The following is a 20,070-nucleotide window of genomic DNA, read 5'->3' as shown; positions in this document are numbered from 1 at the left end:
AATTGGAATCAAAAGGGAGAATGAATCCAAGGGGATGATAATGAAGATGATGATAGCAGGTCCTGCATAAGTGCAGAGATTTGTTTCAGGTGACCTGCAAAGTCCCATCCACCTCCATGATTCTGTGCAATTAAAACTTAACACAAAAATGAAAATATATTTGGTAAAATCATGGCCCTTGATGCTGATTTTCAGAAATGCTGAAGTCCTGAATCTCATAGGGAACTGCCACAGTAGACTTACTGGGTGTTAATCACCCTTGAAATCTAAGATGACAGTGTTTCAAGCTGACATCAAACACTATGAGGCATCTCCTTCAAAGTTTAAACAGCAATAAATAAAACATCCTAAGGAGTCTGGGACAGTTGTGTTAAAACAAAAAAAGGGCCAAATCCTATTCTGCCTCTGAGGTAGCTAAGTGGACATAGGCACCTAAGTGGACATAGGATCCTTTTCTGGGTGATTGAGTCTGAAAAACAGGTAATGCAAAAGTTGGATGGTCCTGCTCCAGCTCTTGTCTTTTTGAAACTCAGCCTAACTCTTAAGGGCAAGATGATGGCTCTTTACATCAGTAGGTGAACTAAAGTTTCTTCAGGGGCTTCAGCACGGTGGAACAGGATCACCCTTATGCCAACCTGAGTCCACTTAGGCACCTAAAAGATGGGAGAGGATTTGGCCCAAAGTCTGCTGCTTGTTTCAGTGGAGACTGGTTTCTCCTACACATGAGCTCCGTTGCTGTTATTCACCATAACATGTGTTTATTCCATATGTGCCTGTCTGTTTGTTTCAAACTGGTACCCATCAGGTCAAAGTGATGAGGAAATGAAGGGAAAAAATGCAACCTTGCTGACAGAATTTGTACTTCTGGGGTTCCTGAACCAGACCAAGATAGACACCCTCCTGCTGGCAATGATTCTACTTGCTTCTGTGACTGCCTTGTTGGGGAATGCTCTCCTCATGTTTCTAATCCAGGTGGATTCCCGCCTTCACATCCCCATGTACTTTTTCCTCAGTCAGTTGGCCTTCTTGGACATCTGTCAGACCCTCATCATTGTCCCTAAAATGTCAGCGGACTTCCTGATCCCAGGCAACCCCATTTCTCTGGCTGGTTGTGGGACACAAATCCTTCTCACCCTGACCATTGGAGCATCTGAATCCCTCCTCCTGGCAGTCATGTCTTACGACAGGTATGTAGCAATTTGCCATCCCTTGCAATACCCCATCCTCATGAGCAAGAGAGTCTGCCTGAGCCTGGCAGCTGGGGTGTGGTGTGGTGGGACACTAGATGCCTTCATAAACATGGTGTATGTGATACAGCTGCCCTATTGTCACTCCAAAGAGATTAACCATTTCTTCTGTGAGATCCCAGCTCTGCTGAAGTTATCCTGCTCCGACACCTCCACTTATGAGACTGCAGTGTTCATAAGTGGTGTTATCTTGCTCCTCATTCCTTCCTCCATCATACTGGCTTCTTATGCCCGCATCCTCTCTGCAGTCCTGAGGATGAGCTCAGCTAAGGGAAGGCACAAGGCTCTGGCCACTTGCTCCTCACATCTGACTGTAGTGGGGCTGTTCTATGGGGGAACAATGTTCATGTACATGAGACCCAATGCCTACCACTCGCCGGACCAAGACAAGATCATACCTGTGTTTTATACCATTGTCACTCCAGTACTGAATCCCCTCATATACAGCCTGAGAAACAGGGATGTCTTAGGAGCCCTAAGAAAGCTGTTTGGGAAGTATAATTCCTCATAACATTTTGTCACAGACTTATTTGAATTGTAATGGTCATAGCAGAGGAAACATTGGTTTTAACTGGGTTTAGATTTATTGTACTCATCAATGGGTGAAATTCAATCCTATGCAAATGGCTCCTAAATCCAATACACATTTTTTATTTTAAAATGGGAAAAATGCAATCTTTTTTTTCCTTGAGCAATATTTAATGCTTTATCCTCTAATGGATTGGAATATTTAATTCCAATAATATTTCATTCCAATATTTAATATTTAATTCCAATATTTAATTCCAATAATATATAATTCCTCTATTGACAGTATTCCTGATTTTTCTTTCCCTGTTGCACATGATTGCCAATAATGAGGGTATTACAGGCCAAAATCCTGTTCACTTGTTATCTGTCTTACCCCACTGTCCTTATACCTAGTGACATGTTATCTACCATCACTGAGAAAAGTCTATCCCCATCCTCTTTGTAACCACCCTCCAGGCAGTTGAGGCAGCTATTAAATCTCAACTCAGTCTTCTCTTCTGCAGACTAAATAAGCTCAATTCCCTCAGCCTCTCCTCCTAAATCACATGCCCCAGCCCCCTAACCATTTTCATTGCTCTTTGCTGGACTCTCTCCAATTTGTCTACATCCTTTCTGTAGTGGAAGGCACAAAACATGACAGTACTCCAGATGTGGCCTCAGCAGTGCTGACTACATGCAGTCTTTGGACTTATGACACAACTGGTTCCTGAAAACCATGTCTTAGGTTGAAACATTGCAACTCAGAACCGATTTTCCCATAGGAAACAATGTTATAAATGGGGGATTTGTTTCTAAACCAAGGCCCAATACCGTATTTTCACCAAAAATAACCCAGAATTTTGTACTCAGCCAATTATAGATGAGTAATAAAGCTACAATAATGTATTTATATTGTAAATAACAATCATATTGATTTGGAAGGACTTCCTTGAGTTGACTTTGCTGGACTTTTTGAAGGGCTCTTGGTTGGACTTTTTGAAGGGTTCCTGGCTGCAGGTTTATCTGGAGTCTTGGCTGCTTTGTTAAAGAAAGTGTCCCAGGAAGTTTGGACAGATGTTCTCCAGGGAGATGGGCAACACAGCAAACTTGTTCACTGGTGTGGCATCACCTCAGATCAAGCTAAAGTCGAAACTGACATCAGAAAGGTGAAACGGTGTCAATTTATAAACTTTCTAAGTGCTGTTCATTGTAACTCGAAACATTGTAAATTGAGGACTGCCTGTAGAGAGGAATAATTGCTTTGCTCTATCTGCTGGAAACACTCCTACTAATGCAGCCCAATATGCTGTTAGCCTCTTTCCAATAAGGGCACACTGTTGGCTCATATCCATCTTATGGACCACTGTAACCCCCAGGTCCTTTTTTGCAGAGCTACTGCTTAGCCAGGCAGTCCCAAGCCTGTAATGGTGCAAATCCTTTAGACTTTAATCCTAGTCTGTTTGTCTACCAAAAATACAAAAGTCAATCACATAAGTCCCTGTGCCCCATGCTACAGTTTCATAAATTAGTTGCTTGTTCTCTGTGCTGCTTCCCAAATATTAATACATGAGCAGCTTCCACGAGTTACTTGGCATTCTAATTTCACCTAAATCACAGCGTTCCTATTAGGAACCGTTCTTAAACAAGACCTTTAGGAGCAGGAGCAGGATCCACATTTTCCAGAATTATGTCAAAAGGGTATGTGGGCATCAGTAAGAGAAACCATGTTAGGTATCTTCAATGGGATCAGGATTTCATCAAAAATCTCAGGCCTATGGAAACTTCTTTGCTGTTGACCTCATTGAAATAGCCCCAACTAGTCCTTTTGAACCCATTCAGTACCACATGCAGATGAGCTTCCCACCTGTCTGTACTGGTACCTTCTCTCACTCCTGCCTTTAATACGCTTCCCTTTAGTCATCCTTTCTTCTTTTCTTGTCTTTAAAGATGTAGGTCCACTTTCAGATGTATGACGCTTGAGTGCATATTAGTGTGGGATAAAGCACTGCTTTTAATGACTTTATTCAAGAAAACATGCTGCTCTTTTGTGTAAAAAACTCTGAACTGAAGTGTTTGGGTATCAACTCCCACCATACTTTCCAAAGGTCAGTTTATGTAGGTTGCTGGGATCAACACTGACTTAATTCTTTCCCCTTTTCTCTTTTCAAAATTGGCTGCAAGTGTGGCATTTGTTTTGCACAACTGTTGGAAGAGTGGCTGTTCCCTATGCATTAAACTCATCATGGGCCAGTCAGAAATAAGAATAACCATTTCTCCAGAAATGCCTTAATTTTTAGAAGCTCTGCCTCAGGAGGCAAAATAAAAACACTAAAAATTGGAAATGTCCCATTTTGATAAAGAAGAACTGACACACATTTTCTTTTGGTAGTTCTGGAGTGATGTTGCAATGACAATGGTCCAGGAACAATGCAAAGACAAGGATTCTTGTGGGTCTTATCTGTTATTGGACCAACTGCAGGGTTCAGATAAAGTTAGAAAAGCTTTTGAATGCAAGGTTTGTCTCAGACCTGATGGAGAATGCTTTGCATTTGACAGCTTGTCTATCTTCATCCCAAACATACAGTTGGTCCAATAACAGATAGCTCCCACACAAAAATCCTTGCCTCTCACATATTGTCTTTCATCCTTTGTAAAATGTCTTGTCCTAGACCCCACCTCTAGACAAAGGATGCAAAGCAATCTCCCTGAACAGAAGCTGCAGATTTTGCACACATCTTCATATAGAGTTATCATGGAGCCTCATCTGGTCCTAAATACAATGACTTGGGACCAGAATCCCCAGAGCTTGGGAAAAAATCACCTAATTTTCTTTGTTTAGATTCTGAAAATTATCTCTGCTTGAATAATGTAATTTTCCCAGTTTTGACTCAGCTTATAAGAGACTTGCCTTCCTGCTGACAATGACTTGTGCTTTCAATTCAGTAAGCCCTTCACATGGAACAATGGGCCCCATGGGACTGGGAGCAGGGGGGCAGCAAAGGCGCCAGTCGCAGGGCTCAAGTGCCTATATACTAATGCTAGGAGCATGGGGAACAAGCAGGATGAACTAGCGCTCCTGCTTGCACTAAACACCTATGACTTAGTGGGGCTAACAGAGACCTGGTGGGATTCATCCCATGACTGGGCGGTACATATTGAGGGCTATAGATTGTACAGAAAGGACAGGTCGGGGAAGAAAGGGGGGGGGGGGTTGCACTTTATGTCAGTGAGCAATATACATCAACCCTCATCAAGACAGAATCCGAGGCTGAGGAAGTAGAAGGATTGTGGGTTAGGCTACATGGGGGGCAAGGAGAAAGGGATTTGGTGGTAGGGGTCTGTTACAGACCCCCACACCAAGGGGAAGAAATAGATGCGGGGCTCCTGAGGCAACTCTCGGAGACCATAAAAGCTAAAGAGGCGGTAGTCATGGGGGACCTAAACTACCCGGACATCTGCTGGGAGACGCAGACAGCAAGGTCCCATCGCTCACGCAGGTTTCTAACTTGTGTACAGGACCTCCACCTGACACAGGAGGTGTATGGTCCCACTAGGGGGAATGCCATACTGGATTTGGTATTGGCAACGGGAGATGACATGATAGGGGACCTCCAAATCGGTAGCTATCTGGGAGACAGTGATCACCTTATGATAGAATTCAACATAAGACGGCGAGTGGGTAAGGTAACTAGTAGGGTGAAAGTGCTAGACTTTAGGAAAGCTGATCTCACTGCACTCAGGCGATTAGTCAAGGAAGCACTGCAGAGTAGGAGTTTTGATGGGATGGGTGCCCAAGAAGGGTGGCTGTGCCTAAAGGAAACGATCCTTTGGGCACAAAGCAAGACGATCCCCGAGCGAGGCAAAAGAGGGAAAGGGGCCAGGAGGCTTCCATGGCTGACCAGAGAAATCCAGGGCAGCCTAAGGGCCAAAAGGGGAGCACATAAAAAGTGGAAACAGGGTGAGATCACTAAAGATGAATATACCTCCTCTGCTCGTGCTTGTAGGGAGGCAGTTAGGCGGGCCAAAGCTACCATGGAGCTGAGGATGGCAACCCAAGTAAAGGACAACAAGAAATTGTTTTTTAGATACATAGGGAGTAAAAGGAAGGCCCAGGGAGGAATAGGACCCCTGCTAAATGGGCAGAAGCAATTGGTGACAGATAGAGGGGACAAGGCTGAACTCCTCAACGAGTTCTTTGCCTCAGTGTTCCTAAGCGAGGGGCACGACAAGTCTCTCACTGGGGTTGTAGAGAGGCAGCAGCAAGGCGCCAGACTTCCATGCGTAGATCCTGAGGTGGTGCAGAGTCACTTGGAAGAACTGGATGCCTTTAAGTCGGCAGGCCCGGATGGGCTCCATCCCAGGGTGCTGAAGGCACTGGCTGACGTCATTGCAGAGCCACTGGCGGGAATATTCGAATGCTCGTGGCGCACAGGCCAAGTCCCGGAGGACTGGAAAAGGGCTAACGTGGTCCCCATTTTCAAAAAGGGGAGGAAGGAGGACCCGGGCAACTATAGGCCGGTCAGTCTCACCTCCATCCTTGGTAAAGTATTTGAAAAAATTATCAAGGCTCACATTTGTGAGAGCCCAGCAGGGCAAATTATGCTGAGGGGAAACCAGCATGGGTTTGTGGCGGGCAGATCGTGCCTGACCAACCTAGTCTCTTTCTATGACCAGGTTACGAAACGCCTGGACACAGGAGGAGGGGTGGATGTCGTATACCTGGACTTCAGGAAGGCCTTCGATACGGTATCCCACCCCATACTGGTGAACAAATTAAGAGGCTGTGATGTGGATGACTGCACAGTCCGGTGGGTGGCGAATTGGCTAGAGGGTCGCACCCAAAGAGTCGTGGTAGATGGGTCGGTCTCGACCTGGAAGGGTGTGGGCAGTGGGGTCCCGCAGGGTTCGGTCCTTGGACCGATACTCTTTAATGTCTTCATCAGCGACTTGGACGTCGGAGTGAAATGTACTCTGTCCAAGTTTGCAGATGACACAAAGCTATGGGGAGAAGTGGACACGCCGGAGGGCAGGGAACAGCTGCAGGCAGACCTGGATAGGCTGGACAAGTGGGCAGAAAACAACAGGATGCAGTTCAACAAGGAGAAATGCAAAGTGCTGCACCTAGGGAGGAAAAATGTCCAGCACACCTACAGCCTGGGGAATGACCTGCTGGGTGGCACGGAGGTGGAAAGGGATCTTGGAGTCCTAGTGGACTCCAAGTTGAACATGAGCCGGCAGTGTGACGAAGCCATCAGAAAAGCCAATGGCACTTTATCGTGCATCAGCAGATGCATGACAAATAGGTCCAGGGAGGTGATACTTCCCCTCTATAGGGCGTTGGTCAGACCGCAGTTGGAGTACTGTGTGCAATTCTGGGCGCCACACTTCAAGAAGGATGCGGATAACCTGGAGAGGGTCCAGGAAGGGCAACTCGTATGGTCAAGGGCTTGCAGACCAAGCCCTACGAGGAGAGACTAGAGAAACTGGACCTTTTCAGCCTCCGCAAGAGAAGGTTGAGGGGCGACCTTGTGGCTGCCTATAAGTTCATCACGGGGGCACAGAAGGGAATTGGTGAGGATTTATTCACCAAGGCGCCCCCGGGGGTTACAAGAAACAATGGCCACAAGCTGGCAGAGAGCAGATTTAGATTGGACATTAGGAAGAACTTCTTCACAGTTCGAGTGGCCAAGGTCTGGAACGGGCTCCCAAGGGAGGTGGTGCTCTCCCCTACCCTGGGGGTCTTCAAGAGGAGGTTAGACGAGTATCTAGCTGGGGTCATTTAGACCCAGCACTCTTTCCTGCTTATGCAGGGGGTCGGACTTGATGATCTATTGAGGTCCCTTCCGACCCTAACATCTATGAATCTATGAATCTATGGGTAACTGTAGAAGACAGTTGGAGATTCAGTTTTGTTACATCCAGATGAATTACCTAGTCATAGAAGGAAATGAGGTTGGCCTGGCATGACTGTCCCATAGTGAAACCATGTTGGCTATTCTTCAGAATACTGCCTTTTGTTAGCCAATGAGTAATGGATTTTTTCATCATTTTCTCCAGGATTTTACCAGGGACTTAGGTCAAACTGATTGGTCTGTGATTTCCCAGGTCCTCCTTCCTCCCTTTCTTAAAGATAAGCACCACATTGGCCTTCTTCCAGTGGTGTGGGACTTCTCCCGGGTGCCAAGAGTCTTCAAATAACTTTGCATTAAGTTGCACAATGATGTCAGCCAGTTCTTTTAGCACTCGGGTGTAGTTCATCTGATCCTGCTGACTTGATATTTAGCCTTTGTAGGTGCTCCCCCACAAGATCTTCACCAACTATGGGAGGGTGATCTGCCCTCACCATAATCATCCTATATCCTATCAAGCAGGCTAACACCGCTGTACTGGTGGAATACTGATGTGAAGTATGGATTCAGGAGTTCGGTGTTGTCCTGAGTATCAGTTAGCAGCTGTCCCATTTCATTCATTAGGAGCCTTATGCTTCCCTTATTTTTTCTCCAACTTCTTACATATCTAAACAAGGACTTTTTGTTGTATTTGATTCCAGTTGCCAATTTGTATTCAGTTTGTGCCTTTGTTTTCCTAATCCGCTTCCTAGAGGTGCAGGTTATTGCTAAGTACTCCTCTTTGGTGGTTATTTCTGACTTGCACCCTTTGTAGGCTTCTCTTTTTAATTATAGGAGGTCTATGACTTACATTTTGGGTAAGGGGATCACCTAGCTCTTTTGCTGCCTTTCTTATGAAAGGAAATGGACTTCATTTGTGCTCCTAAGATTGCTTCCTTGAGGAACCCACACTTTCCTTGCACTTCCATCCTCATTGGACTGTAGTCCAGCAGGGCCTCACTAACCAATCTCCTAAGCTTGTGGAAGTCAGCTTTTCTAAAATTAAGGATTTCTACCCTACTGTCTGATTTCTCTGACTTATGGTAGATGGAGAAAGTGATCATCTTATGGTCACTGTCACCCAGTTTCCCTTTGATCCTCAGGTTGCTCAATCGATCGTCCCCTTTGGCCAGAACCAATTCAAGGAGCCTTGCCCCTGCCAGCCTGTAGACTTCTTGAGTTAGATAGAGCTCCTCAATGCAAGTGAGGAAGCTTTGTGACCAATCCAATCTTGCTGAGTGCTCATCCCATGAGATGTCTGGATAGCTGAAGTCAACCCTGATGACTATGCCCCGAGAGCATACAGCCTCTGTCAGTTCTCTACAGATTCCTAGTGGAGTGCTTCCTTTGGGTTTGGGGTTATGTAGTAAACTCCTACAGTCCAATCCCCTTCCCATTGCTCTCCCTGTCTCTTGACCAAGAGGGTCTAAAGTCACCCTTCTTTATTTCCAATCTTCACTTCTAGGGAGGTGTAATGTTATTTCACAAAGAGAGCAACTCCTCTGCCCTTCTTCCCAACACAATCCCTCCTATACAGGATGTCATTCCCTATACCTGTGGTTCACTTGGAGGAGAAGAAGGTGATTAGGAGCAGTCAGCACTGATTCACCAACAGCAAGTCATGCATGACCACCCTGATCGCCCTCTATGACATGGTGATTAGCTCTGTGGGTGTGGGGAGATCAGTGGATATGGTATACCTTGATTTGAGGAAGGCTTTTGATACAGCCTTCCACAACATTCTTGCAGGCAAGTTAAGGAAGTATGGGCTGGATAAATGCACTGTAAGGTGGACTGAAAAATGGCTGATTCATTTGGCTGAGAGAGTAGTAATCAATGGCTCAATGTCTACTTGGCAGCTGGTATCAATCTGAGTGCCCCAGGGGGTTGGTCCTTGGGCTGGTTTTGTTCAGTGTCTTCATCAGTGACGAGGAAGATGGCACAGAGTGCACCCTCAGCAAGTTTTCAGATGACACCAAGCTGGGGCGGTAGCAGATATGCTGCAGGGTAGCCCTAGGATTCAGACTGACCCAGACATATTGGAGGATTGGGCTAAAATAAATCTCATGAGGCCCAATAAGGACAAGTGAAAAGTCCTGCACTTAGGACAGAACAATCCCATGCACTGGCACAGGCTGGGGTCTGACTGGCTGGGCAGCAGCTGTGCAGAAAATGCTCTGGGGTTACAATGGACAATAAGCTGAATATGAACCAACAGTGTGCCCTTGTTGCAAAGAAGGCTAATGACACACTGGGATGCATCGGTCGGAGTGTTGCCAGCAGGTCATTGGAAGTGTTTGATTATTCCCCTGGTGAGGCCACATCTGGAGTACTTGGTTCAGTTTTGCACTCCCAGCCCCGCCCCCTCGCCCAAAGATGTGGACAAATTGGACAGGGTCCAGCGGAGGGAAACAAAAATGGTGAGGGGCCAGAGGGACATGACTTATGAGGAAAGACTGAGAGAACTGGGCTTATTTAGTCTAGAGAAAAAAAGACTGAGTGAGGATTTAATAGAGGCCTTCAACTACCTGAAGGGGAGTTCAAAAGATGATGCAGCTAGACTGTTCTCAGTGGTGGCAGATGACAGAACAAAAAGCAATCGTCTCAAGATACAGCAAGGGAATTTTACGTTAGTTATTAGGAAAAAAAATCTCACTACAAGTTTAGTAAAACACTGTTACCCAGGTTACCCAGAGAGGTGGTGGAATGTCTATCCTATGATTTTTCCAGAGTGTATTCATCAATAGCGTGAGGACTGTGCACAAGGGGATCCCTTCCTGGACACTGCTCCTTCCCACTGATGCCTATGACAGTATCTGAAATTTGGAAGGGGAATAATTTGATAATGTAATTGTGTTATTTCTGCAGATACCGATGGGCAGACAGGAAGAAAAGCCACTGAGCTGAGTGTAAAACCTGAAAAAAATTGGCGAATTATATGCTATTTCCAATAAGACAGTGTCTCCTTATCTTGTACCTACAGAGTAGATCACTGCATAGTCACATGAATAATCATGATTTTTTAAAGCGTTGTTCCAATTAAAATCAGATTTGGAGTCTTCAGGGATATGTTCTGGACTGAAGGCCAAATTCTCCACTCACGGACATAAAAGTAGGTCTCATGCATTAATGCATTAACTGGATTTGTGTTGCCTTGCACATGACAGGTTCAACTGAATGCCATGCTAAGAGCCAACACAAGGTCTAACTATCACCCAGTTCCCACTGGTGCTCTGTCCTGATGATGCAAGGGAGTGTTAACCCATTTGTGGGCCTCGGCACAGAGCTGGAGAATTTTCGGCCAAGGTAATGTATCTTGTAGCTGCACGGGACACGAGGCTGTCCCTTAGTTTCTTCTGGTACATATATGTTAACCAGAGCTCTCTCCTTCCTGCCCCAAATCTAAAACAGCCTCAAGTTCAGTTCTGGTCAGAGTCCAATTCAGGGTCCAAAGGGGATGAAGGAGGCTCTGAACCTTAATCTGTACTCTGGGAATCCTGCGGGTTTTCCAATCAAATATGGGCCAGATCTTGGTCTGTTGCTCTTCTTGTGAGTTTTTACATTGTTTTCACTAGGAGAAATGTTGGGACACTGCCTTTTTTGGTAGATTGATTACTTGAGCGATTTGTTAGGGGTTTGAGACTGCAGCAGCTCCCTCCCTCCCTCGCCACCCCCCCCCCCCCCACACATTCAAAAGCTCTGTTGTTGCTCCCATATATCTGTGGCATGTTGCTCAGCAAGGTAGCTTCTGGCTTGGAAGTGAAAGGTCCTGTGTACCAGCCTATCCCTCTTATCCCAGTACAACAAAAGCTTCCACTTCTGCACTATGATCCAACCTTTCTTCAAAGACTGTGGTAGAAGCACATGCTCCAAAGAAGTGGTAGAGAATAACTTGGTTAATTGCCTCATGGCCAAACAGCAGTGTGGCGGTTCGAGTGTTGTGCACCAAAATCAAAGTTACTCTAGTTTCATGCCCAGCCTAGGTAAGTTGGTGATGAGCTCAGGATTTCCTCTATCTCAGGTCAGTTTCTTAGCCAGTCAGCTATAGAGGGAGAAAAAAGAGAGAGAGAGAGAGAGAGTGGGCACATGCACATGTATACATTTTCCTATCCTCTAGCTAGGTCCAATAGTAATGGGTTTCATCTATCTCCAATCCTGGATATCCAATATCTAGGCTGGATCTGGATGCAGCAACAGTGGCACTAGTTGCAGGGGTTACTGTGGCCATCGCTCACCCTTTGTTGCTGAGCAGGACTCTCTGCCCTGGATGTCAGTGGTAGGCCCCATCTCAAATGGCAGACCCCTCCACTCACTCTGCAGACCACATGATAGTCTTCAGTCCCTAAGTTTGACATCCCTGATCCGTGTAGTCTTGCAAAGATGTCCTGGTTCATAGGGATATGTGCACAGGAACAGAATGCCATCTTGTGCATTAGTGGCTTTTGGGGACTTTCACAACCCAGATCTGGAGACAGACAAACATCAAAGCCTACAATATAATGTTATGAATTCTATTTCACTTTAAAAAGCCTCAAAGGCATGGAAGTAACATATCCTCCTCTTGAAGCTGGCCCACTGAGAAGCTGAGAAAGGGAGATATGTGGAGCCAGGAGGAAGAGAACAAGACAGGTGTGCAACTCAATCTGCTGCCTCAGATGGGAGGAGATCCTGCCTTCTAGCTTGGACCCCTGATCCTACTGAATAGAAACTTTTCCAGTGGTGTGAATCCAGGGAATGTAGGGTACAACACACCAGCTCCAAGAGAAGAGTTAGACAGAGAAATGGTTAAGGGCTGAGCTGTGATTTGGTGGTTACTGCCCTGTGCTAGGCAATGGGAAATGCTGGTTCCAAAGTCTTCTGTGCAAAAGGTGCCTAGAATCTGGGTCTCCTTTACCTGGAAGATTGCCCTGATCATCGGGCAGAAAGGTGTGAGGGCTGCCTTCCACTGCTAACTTACTTTGGGCAGATGGGCCTGCTGGGCAGATGTATGTCACCACTGTAGTAATCACCAGGCCTAGTTCACACAGGTACGTGTGAATGAGATGAACTAAATACTAGACTTTATTGTGGAGCAGTAGACCTCCTCTGCAGTCCCTCAGTCTCTCTAACTCTTCAACCAGCTCCCAATTCCCAACATTTACAGTCTTCCAAGTAAAGGAGTGTCTCTAAATCACAGCTTCTGTCACTACAATTACAAGGATATTGAATCCCAATTTGTGCAAAAGTGCCAATAATTGTAGTTCTGTGGTTCCACACCAGCCATACAGAGATAATGATCTAGCACTTAAATCTACCTAGCTGTCAGTCCTGCCTGTCCTAACTTTCCCATTAATCACCATCTTGCTTCTTAGATGCAAGTCCATTTTCAGCCTTGTGTATCTACAGGCAAGCCAGTCTCAGATAATGAACTGCATTTATGGTTCCTACTCAAGAAAACCTCCTGCTTCTCTGTATAGAAATTCTGCAAAGCTGAGGTGTGTAGGCCTGGTCCCCTACCAGAATTAGTATTATTCAGTTAATGTAGAGCGCTGAGACCCATTGTAGACCCACTGATTTTTTTCCCCCTTGCTATGTTCAAAAGTGACCCCTTGATCTGGGATTTGTTCCACACACATGTTAGAAGAATGGCTGGTCCTCATTGATAAATGTCATCGAGGACCAGTTAGGGACCGGATTCCTCTTGCACCAAAAGTTCCTAAATATTGGGATGCTTTCCCTCATGAACTAAAATAAAAACATTAATATTGGACAGTTCCCACTACATGTAACCACAGAATTTCATTTAGGAAGAAATTAAACATTGTTCTCCCTTTTTCAAAATGTTGTATTTTGCAGCCTCTCCCATCTTGAGCCAACAGAGTATAAGACAGAAGGCCACGGTTGTTCCCTTACATCTCTGTAGAGAAAGTTATCGTGAGACCTTACCTGTTTTTGAACTTTAATTAAAGACTTGGGAAAAGAGTCCCCAGGGCCTGGGAAAATTAATGTAATGGTTTTTGTTTAGTGCTTTAAAATGGTCTCTGCTTGGAAGATGTAATTCTCTCAATGTTGATTCAGCATATAAAAGACTGCTTTTTCTCTGAGAATTACATATGCTTTCAATCCCATAAGCACTTGATGTGGGTAGCTGTAGAAGTAAGTTGGAGATGCAGTGTTATTACTCTTTCTTGCTGTACTATGTTCAGTTCAACGGTCCACCTGTCACTTTGGTATTAATTCGAGATTCTTTTTATGACCTTGTCAGTGATCCAGTTTTTAGTCTATAGAGAGATCCACAAAGATCTTTTCATACTTGAGGCATGGATCTTTTATGTAATATTTCGTAATGTAATGGAGTATTTTGTTTTGGGAAAGGAAATGGAACTTACGCACAAACCATTTTGAACTGATTGCTTTTTGTAAGAAAATAATATTGAGCAGTATTACAGGATGGACAGGGCATATTAACTCATATCCTCAGTATCTGTGTCTGTAATGATGCAATGTTCTTTGACACTTGTTGATTGACATAAAAGATGAGATTTACAGGAGTTGCTTGTTTCTTTTCATATTGCAATAAATATTGATCACAAAATTATGGTTCTGTTATAGGTGTTTCTTTACTAGAGTGATGGGGAAAAGAATGTGTCCTAGGAACAGAAAAACCCAGTAGAATAAATCTGGAAGAGTTCCGAGATCAATATTTTCTCCTTTTCGAACTGCTCTCTCAACTACATAAGACTGATGAAGGTAAGTCACTGTTTCCTAAGGTTTGCCAGTTACAGACGTTTAGATTTTCAGAAATAGGCATGTCCTTCTACTAACACCGCTGCTCTTCTGCTCTTCTTTACTTAATTTTAGTTATGATTTTTAAATAAAGATCAAAGTACATACTTCTTCATATCCTAATTAGTCGCATCAATAATAACATTATGGAGAGAAGCCCTATTAATTGCCATTAACTGAGCCATAATTTCATTGGAAGTCTCAAATACGGATTTTATATTCTAATCTCATTCAAATATTCATGTCAAGGGTTTGTTTTGTTTTTTTATGTTCTTCACAAGAATGAATCACATAGAGATTTGGATTTCAAAGATTAACCTTTGGGCTCTGTTCCTGGAAGCCTCCTGCCTGTGTGAGACTTTGCACCCTGTTATTGTATTGAGTGGAGCTAGAGGCTCCACTATCACCCATGAAGCTGAGCATGCGCCAAGCTTTGCAGGATCAATACAAATGGCTTCTCTAAACTGTCTCCCTTATTTCACAAGCTACCCCGTGGACCCTGCTGGGGTTGGTAAAGGGCATGTTTCAGACACTTTGAGTTGGTTGGGTCCTTTGTTTCCTTTGTTAAATCTTTGGCTGCCTCCACATGCGCTCACTGGTGTTCTAACTAGAATGCATAGGAGTGGGCTTGATTAATTAAGTCTGTTCTGTATTCTAATTGGGAGGCTCCAGCATTGCCACAGCATCACATGGACTAAGCTCCCACATGTTGTAAAATGGCCATGATGCGCTTTATCTAAACCTCACTGAATGAGGTTTAAATAAACCATCCCACTGCCATTTTTAAATGTGGAGGGGCAAAATACATGTGACAGTCAGTTTAATTAGAGCAGCTCTCCAGGAACTGCAGCTGTTGTGGAAAGGTATTTAGAAGGCTTTGTGGGCATCTCACAAGATGACTATGTGCATTTCTGCTACAGTCACAAACTCATGACCCACTTGGGCTATCAAGCCTGCACCTTAGCACCCGCACCACCCCAGCCCCAACTGCTTGGCCAGAACATGCAGGGTGATGACAGAGCCCTGGTTCCCCAGACCTACTGGAGAGGACCAGCGGGATGTATTAGGGAGACAATAATAAAGATACGACAGCGCTGGAGGAGAGGCCGATTACAACACACACAATATGGCTGGATGTGCCTGTTTCAGTCACAGTGCAGAAAATGGGACTGAATTGCATAGTCCTTCAGCCAAAAAGGTACTGAAGACCACAGCCAAACAATTGCTTATATTGTTCTAAAGAAAAAAAAAAATCCTTACTTGTATAAGGAATTCAACAGTAGGGCAAAGAACAGAAAGGAATAAAAAGGGTTTTCTTTATTAAAAAAGAAAAAGAAAGAAGAAATCTTGCAGAATAAATCTCCCAGCCCCCATCTATCACAGGCACATTGAATCATTTGGGCAGGAGACCTAAAGCCTTCTTGCTGAAGCTGTTCTAAGGGGGATCAGCAGGCAGCGAAGTGCTGAAGGCACCGTCCCAAAGGGAAGCTAGTCTGATTTCTGCTGCTATTGCTGTTTCTCCTGCTTGGAGCAGACAGCCCTTTTGTAAGTGGGCCACAAATCTGGCACCACTACGTTTGTCCAGTACAAAACATGCACATCTTCTTGGCTTTCTCTCCTTATTTCCTTCAGGACCAGCCAAGAGAATTGCAAGTGGAGAGGCAAAATGCAACTGAATTTATTCTGCTGGGACTGCTGAATCACAGCAAAGTCCACATGTTCTTCCTCGCTCTGATTTTGCTTGCCTTCATTACCGCTGTGTCTGGGAATGCTCTCCTCATATTTCTAATCCAGGTGACTCCCTCCCTTCACACCCCCATGTACTTTTTCCTCAGCCAATTGGCCTTCATGGACATCTGCCCAAGCCTGTTTATAATCCCCAAAATGTCGGTGGACTTTCTGATCCCAGGCAACACCATTTCTGTGGCTGGCTGTGGGACTCAGGTTTTCCTCATGTTGACCACTGGAGTGGGAGAATGCCTTCTTCTGCCAGTCATGTCTTATGACAGGTATGTAGCCATTTGCAAACCCTTGCAATACCCCGTCCTCCTGAGCAGACGAGTCTGCCTGCGCCTGACAGCTGCAATATGGATTTGTGTATGCATCAATGCTTTGATTCATACCATGTATGCCATGCATCTGCCCTACTGTGGCTCAAAATACATCGACCACTTCTTCTGTGAGGTTCCAGCCCTTCTCAAATTGTCCTGCTCTGACACCTCCACCTATGAGAGTCTGGTATTTGTGAATAGTACTATTGTCCTCTTTATCCCTTTTTCCATCATACTAGCCTCTTACATATACATCCTTTCTACGGTCCTGAAGATGAAGTCAACCACAGGACAGCAGAAAGCTCTGGCCACTTGCTCCTCACACCTGACTGTGGTGTGCATGTTCTATGGGGCAGCAATGTTCACGTACATGAAACCCAATGCTTACTACTCAACATGGCAGGAAAAGATTGTATCTGTGTTTTACTCCATTATCACCCCCGTTCTGAATCCTATCATATACAGCCTGAGAAACAGGGATGTTTTAGGAGCCCTTAGGAGGCTGGTTGGAAAGTACTGAGTCCTCTAGTAAGATTGGTAACCATAGTTTCCTGTTATGTGACTGGTCTGATAAAATCCAAGAGACCATGGCAGTCTCAAACTCCTAATAAATCTCTCAGGTAATCAATCCAACCCCTCCCCCCCCCTTCAAAAGCTCTGTTGTTGCTCGCACATATCTGTGGCATGTTGCTCAGTGAGGTGGCTTCTGGCTTGGAAGTGAAAGGTCCCGGGTACAACCCTATCCCTCTGATCCCCTATCTCCTCTTTCAGCTGGCCCACTGGGAGGCTGAGAAAGGGAGATATGTGGATCCAGGAGGAAGACAAAAAAACAGAGGGGTGCAGCTCAAGCTGCTGCCTTAGATGGGAGGAGACCCTGCCTTCTAGCCCTTAGACCCCCTGATCCTATTGAATAGAAACTTTTCCAGTGGTGTGAATCTAGGGAATATTGGGCAGTTGTATGTCACCAATCTAGTAATTGCCAGGCCTAATAAACACAGGTATGAGTGAATGAGATGAACTAAATAATGGACTTTATTGTGGAGCAGTAGATACCCTATGCAAACCCTCAGTCTCTCTTTCTAACTCCTCTAACTGTAGAACCAGCTCCCAATTCCCCAAATTTCTAGTCTTCCAAGTAAAGGAGTGTCTCTAAAGTGACCCCTTGCTGTGGGATTTGTTTCACATGAATGTTGGAAGGATGGCTTGTCCTCATTGATAAATGTCATCTAGGACCAGTTAGAGTCTGGATTCCTCTTGCACCAAAAGTTCCTACATGTTGGGATGCTTTCCCTCATGAACAAAAAAAAACCCCACAACATTTATATTGGACATTTCCCACTACACATAACCTCAGAATTTCATTTAGGAAGAAATTAAATATTGTTTTCCATTTTTTGAATTATTGTGTTTTGCAGCCTCTCCCACCTTGAGCCAACAGTGTATACATGGTTCAGCATATAAAAGACTGCTTTTCTCTGAGAATTACTTATGCTTTCAATCCCATAAGCACTTGATGTGGGCAGCTGTAGAAGTGAGTTGGAGATGCAGTGTTATTACTCTTTCTTGCTGTACTATGTTCAGTTCAAAGGTCCACCAGTCTCTTTGGTATTTATTCAAGATTCTTTTTATGTCCTCAAATCCTCACTATCTGTGTCTGTAATGATGCAATGTTCTTTGACACTTTTTGATTTACAAAGAGATGAGATTTACAGGAGTTGCTTATTTCTTTCCATATTGCAATAAATATTGATCACAAAATTATGCTTCTGTTATAAGTGTTTATAAATCTGGAAGAGTTTCTGGCTCAAGAGATCAATATTTTCTCCTCTTGGAACTGCTCTCTCAACTACATAAGACTGATGAAGGTAAGTCACTGTTTCCTAAGGTTTGCCATTTTCATAGGTTTAGATTTTCAGAAACGGGTACATCCTTCTACCAACACCGCCACTTTTCTATTTGTTCTTCTTTACCTAATTTCAATTATGATTTTTAAATAAAGGTCAGAGTAAATGTTTCTTCATGTCCTAATTAGTAGTGTCAATAATAACATGTATTAATTTTAGTAGAAAAATATTAAAATGTGATGGGTATAATTTGTAAAGGATACAGATAACTTCATGAATTAGTTGGACAGTCCCTTTTTAACTAAAGAATGTTCCTGTTAAGAAAGCTCCATAAACCAGACCCTTGTTCATGGTAGTAGAAGCAGCAGTTTACAGAATGTCATAATGGGTGACATCCTGGTTGTATGGACATCATGGATTGAAGCCCTATTAATTACCGTTAACTGAGCCATAATTTCATTGCAAGTCTTAGATAAGGATTTTTTTTTTTTTTCTGATCTCATTCAAATGTTCATGTCTAGTTCTTTTCAATCCATCCCCTCATGACAGCATGCAAGATTTGTTCTGGGTTTTTGGTTTTTTTTGTTTTTTTTTATGTGCCTCACAAGAATGAATCACATAGAGATTTGGATTTCAAAGATTAACCTTTGGGCTCTGTTCCTGAAAGCCTCTTAAAGCCTCTGTGTGACACTTTGCACCCTGTTACCTGTATTGAGGGGAGCTACAGTCTCCACTATCATCCATCATGCTGAGCATGTGCTCAAGCTTTGCAGGATCAAGACCACAATACCAGTGGCTTCACTGAACTGTCTCTCTCATTTCACAAGCTCCCAGTGGACCCTGCTGGGGTTGTTAAAGTATAAGTTTCAGACAGTGAGTTTAATTAGAGCACCTCTCTAGGAACTGCAGGCATTATGGCAAGGTATTTAGCAGACTTTGTGGGCATAGATTCATAGACTCATAGATGTAGGGTCGAAAGGGACCTTGAAGATCTTTTAGTCCAGGGGTGGGCAAAATGTCGCCAAGGGGCTGGAGGAAGCCCGCCAGGCCTTTCTATCTGGCTCATGGGGCCCCTAAAAAAATTAGAAAATTATTATTAATCTGCCCCTGGCTGCCTGTCGTGCAGCCCTCAATGGCTTGTCGAAACTCAGTAAGCAGCCCTATGCCCAAAATAATTACCCACCCCTGTTCTAGTCCAAACCCCTGCCCTGGTCAGGAGAGAAAACTTGACTCAAATGACCCCAGCTAGGTAATCATCAAGCCTCTTCTTAAAGACCCCCAAGGTAGTAGCCAGAATTACTTCCCTTGGAAGATGGTTCCAGATCTTAACCAACCTGACTGTGAAGTAGTGCCTTCTAATGAACCTACTCTCTAGTCTGCACCTACTCTTTAACAACTTATGGCTGTTATTCCTTGTTACTCCGAGAGGTGTTGGGGGGAACAAGGTCTCTCCCATTCCCTGATGATCCCCCCTATTAAGTATATATACAGCCATCAAGTCCCCTCTCAGCCTTATCTTGTGAAGCCCGAACAGGTTAAGGTCCTGTAGCCTCTCCTCGTAGGGTCTGACCTGCTGTCCCCGGATCATGCGAGTGGCCCTCCTCTGGACCCTCTCCATGCTGTCCACATCCCTCCTGAAGCGCGGCGCCCAGAACTGGATGCAGTACTCCAACTTCAGCTTGACCAGTGTCACATAGAGGGGGAGGATCACCTCCTTGGCCCTGCTTGTGATGCATCTTTGGATGCACGACAAGGTGCGATTAGC

General features: G+C 44.5%; 2 protein-coding genes across 2 annotated transcripts; both read left to right on the top strand.

Moving 5' to 3' along the window:
* Positions 1-822: 822 nt before the first annotated feature.
* Positions 823-1,758, top strand: LOC102562551 (olfactory receptor 2V1-like). The gene has a single exon (XM_006263755.2). It carries the CDS (start codon positions 823-825, stop codon positions 1,756-1,758), a length of 936 nt encoding a protein of 311 aa, XP_006263817.2.
* A 14,245-nt stretch (positions 1,759-16,003) lies between these two features.
* LOC102562783 (olfactory receptor 2V1-like) lies at positions 16,004-16,981 on the top strand. The gene has a single exon (XM_014609771.1). The coding sequence runs from the start codon at positions 16,004-16,006 to the stop codon at positions 16,979-16,981; it is 978 nt and encodes a 325-aa protein (XP_014465257.1).
* The last annotated feature ends 3,089 nt before the right edge of the window (positions 16,982-20,070 follow it).

Source organism: Alligator mississippiensis, chromosome 11, assembly GCF_030867095.1.
Source record: "Alligator mississippiensis isolate rAllMis1 chromosome 11, rAllMis1, whole genome shotgun sequence".
NCBI lineage: Eukaryota > Metazoa > Chordata > Crocodylia > Alligatoridae > Alligator > Alligator mississippiensis.
This window is presented reverse-complemented; position numbering and strand designations above follow the sequence as displayed.

Excerpts from the sequence above, each read along its gene's own strand:
- LOC102562783 (XM_014609771.1), top strand. The coding sequence starts at position 16,004 with ATGCACATCTTCTTGGCTTTCTCTCCTTATTTCCTTCAGGACCAGCCA.
- LOC102562551 (XM_006263755.2), top strand. The coding sequence starts at position 823 with ATGAAGGGAAAAAATGCAACCTTGCTGACAGAATTTGTACTTCTGGGG.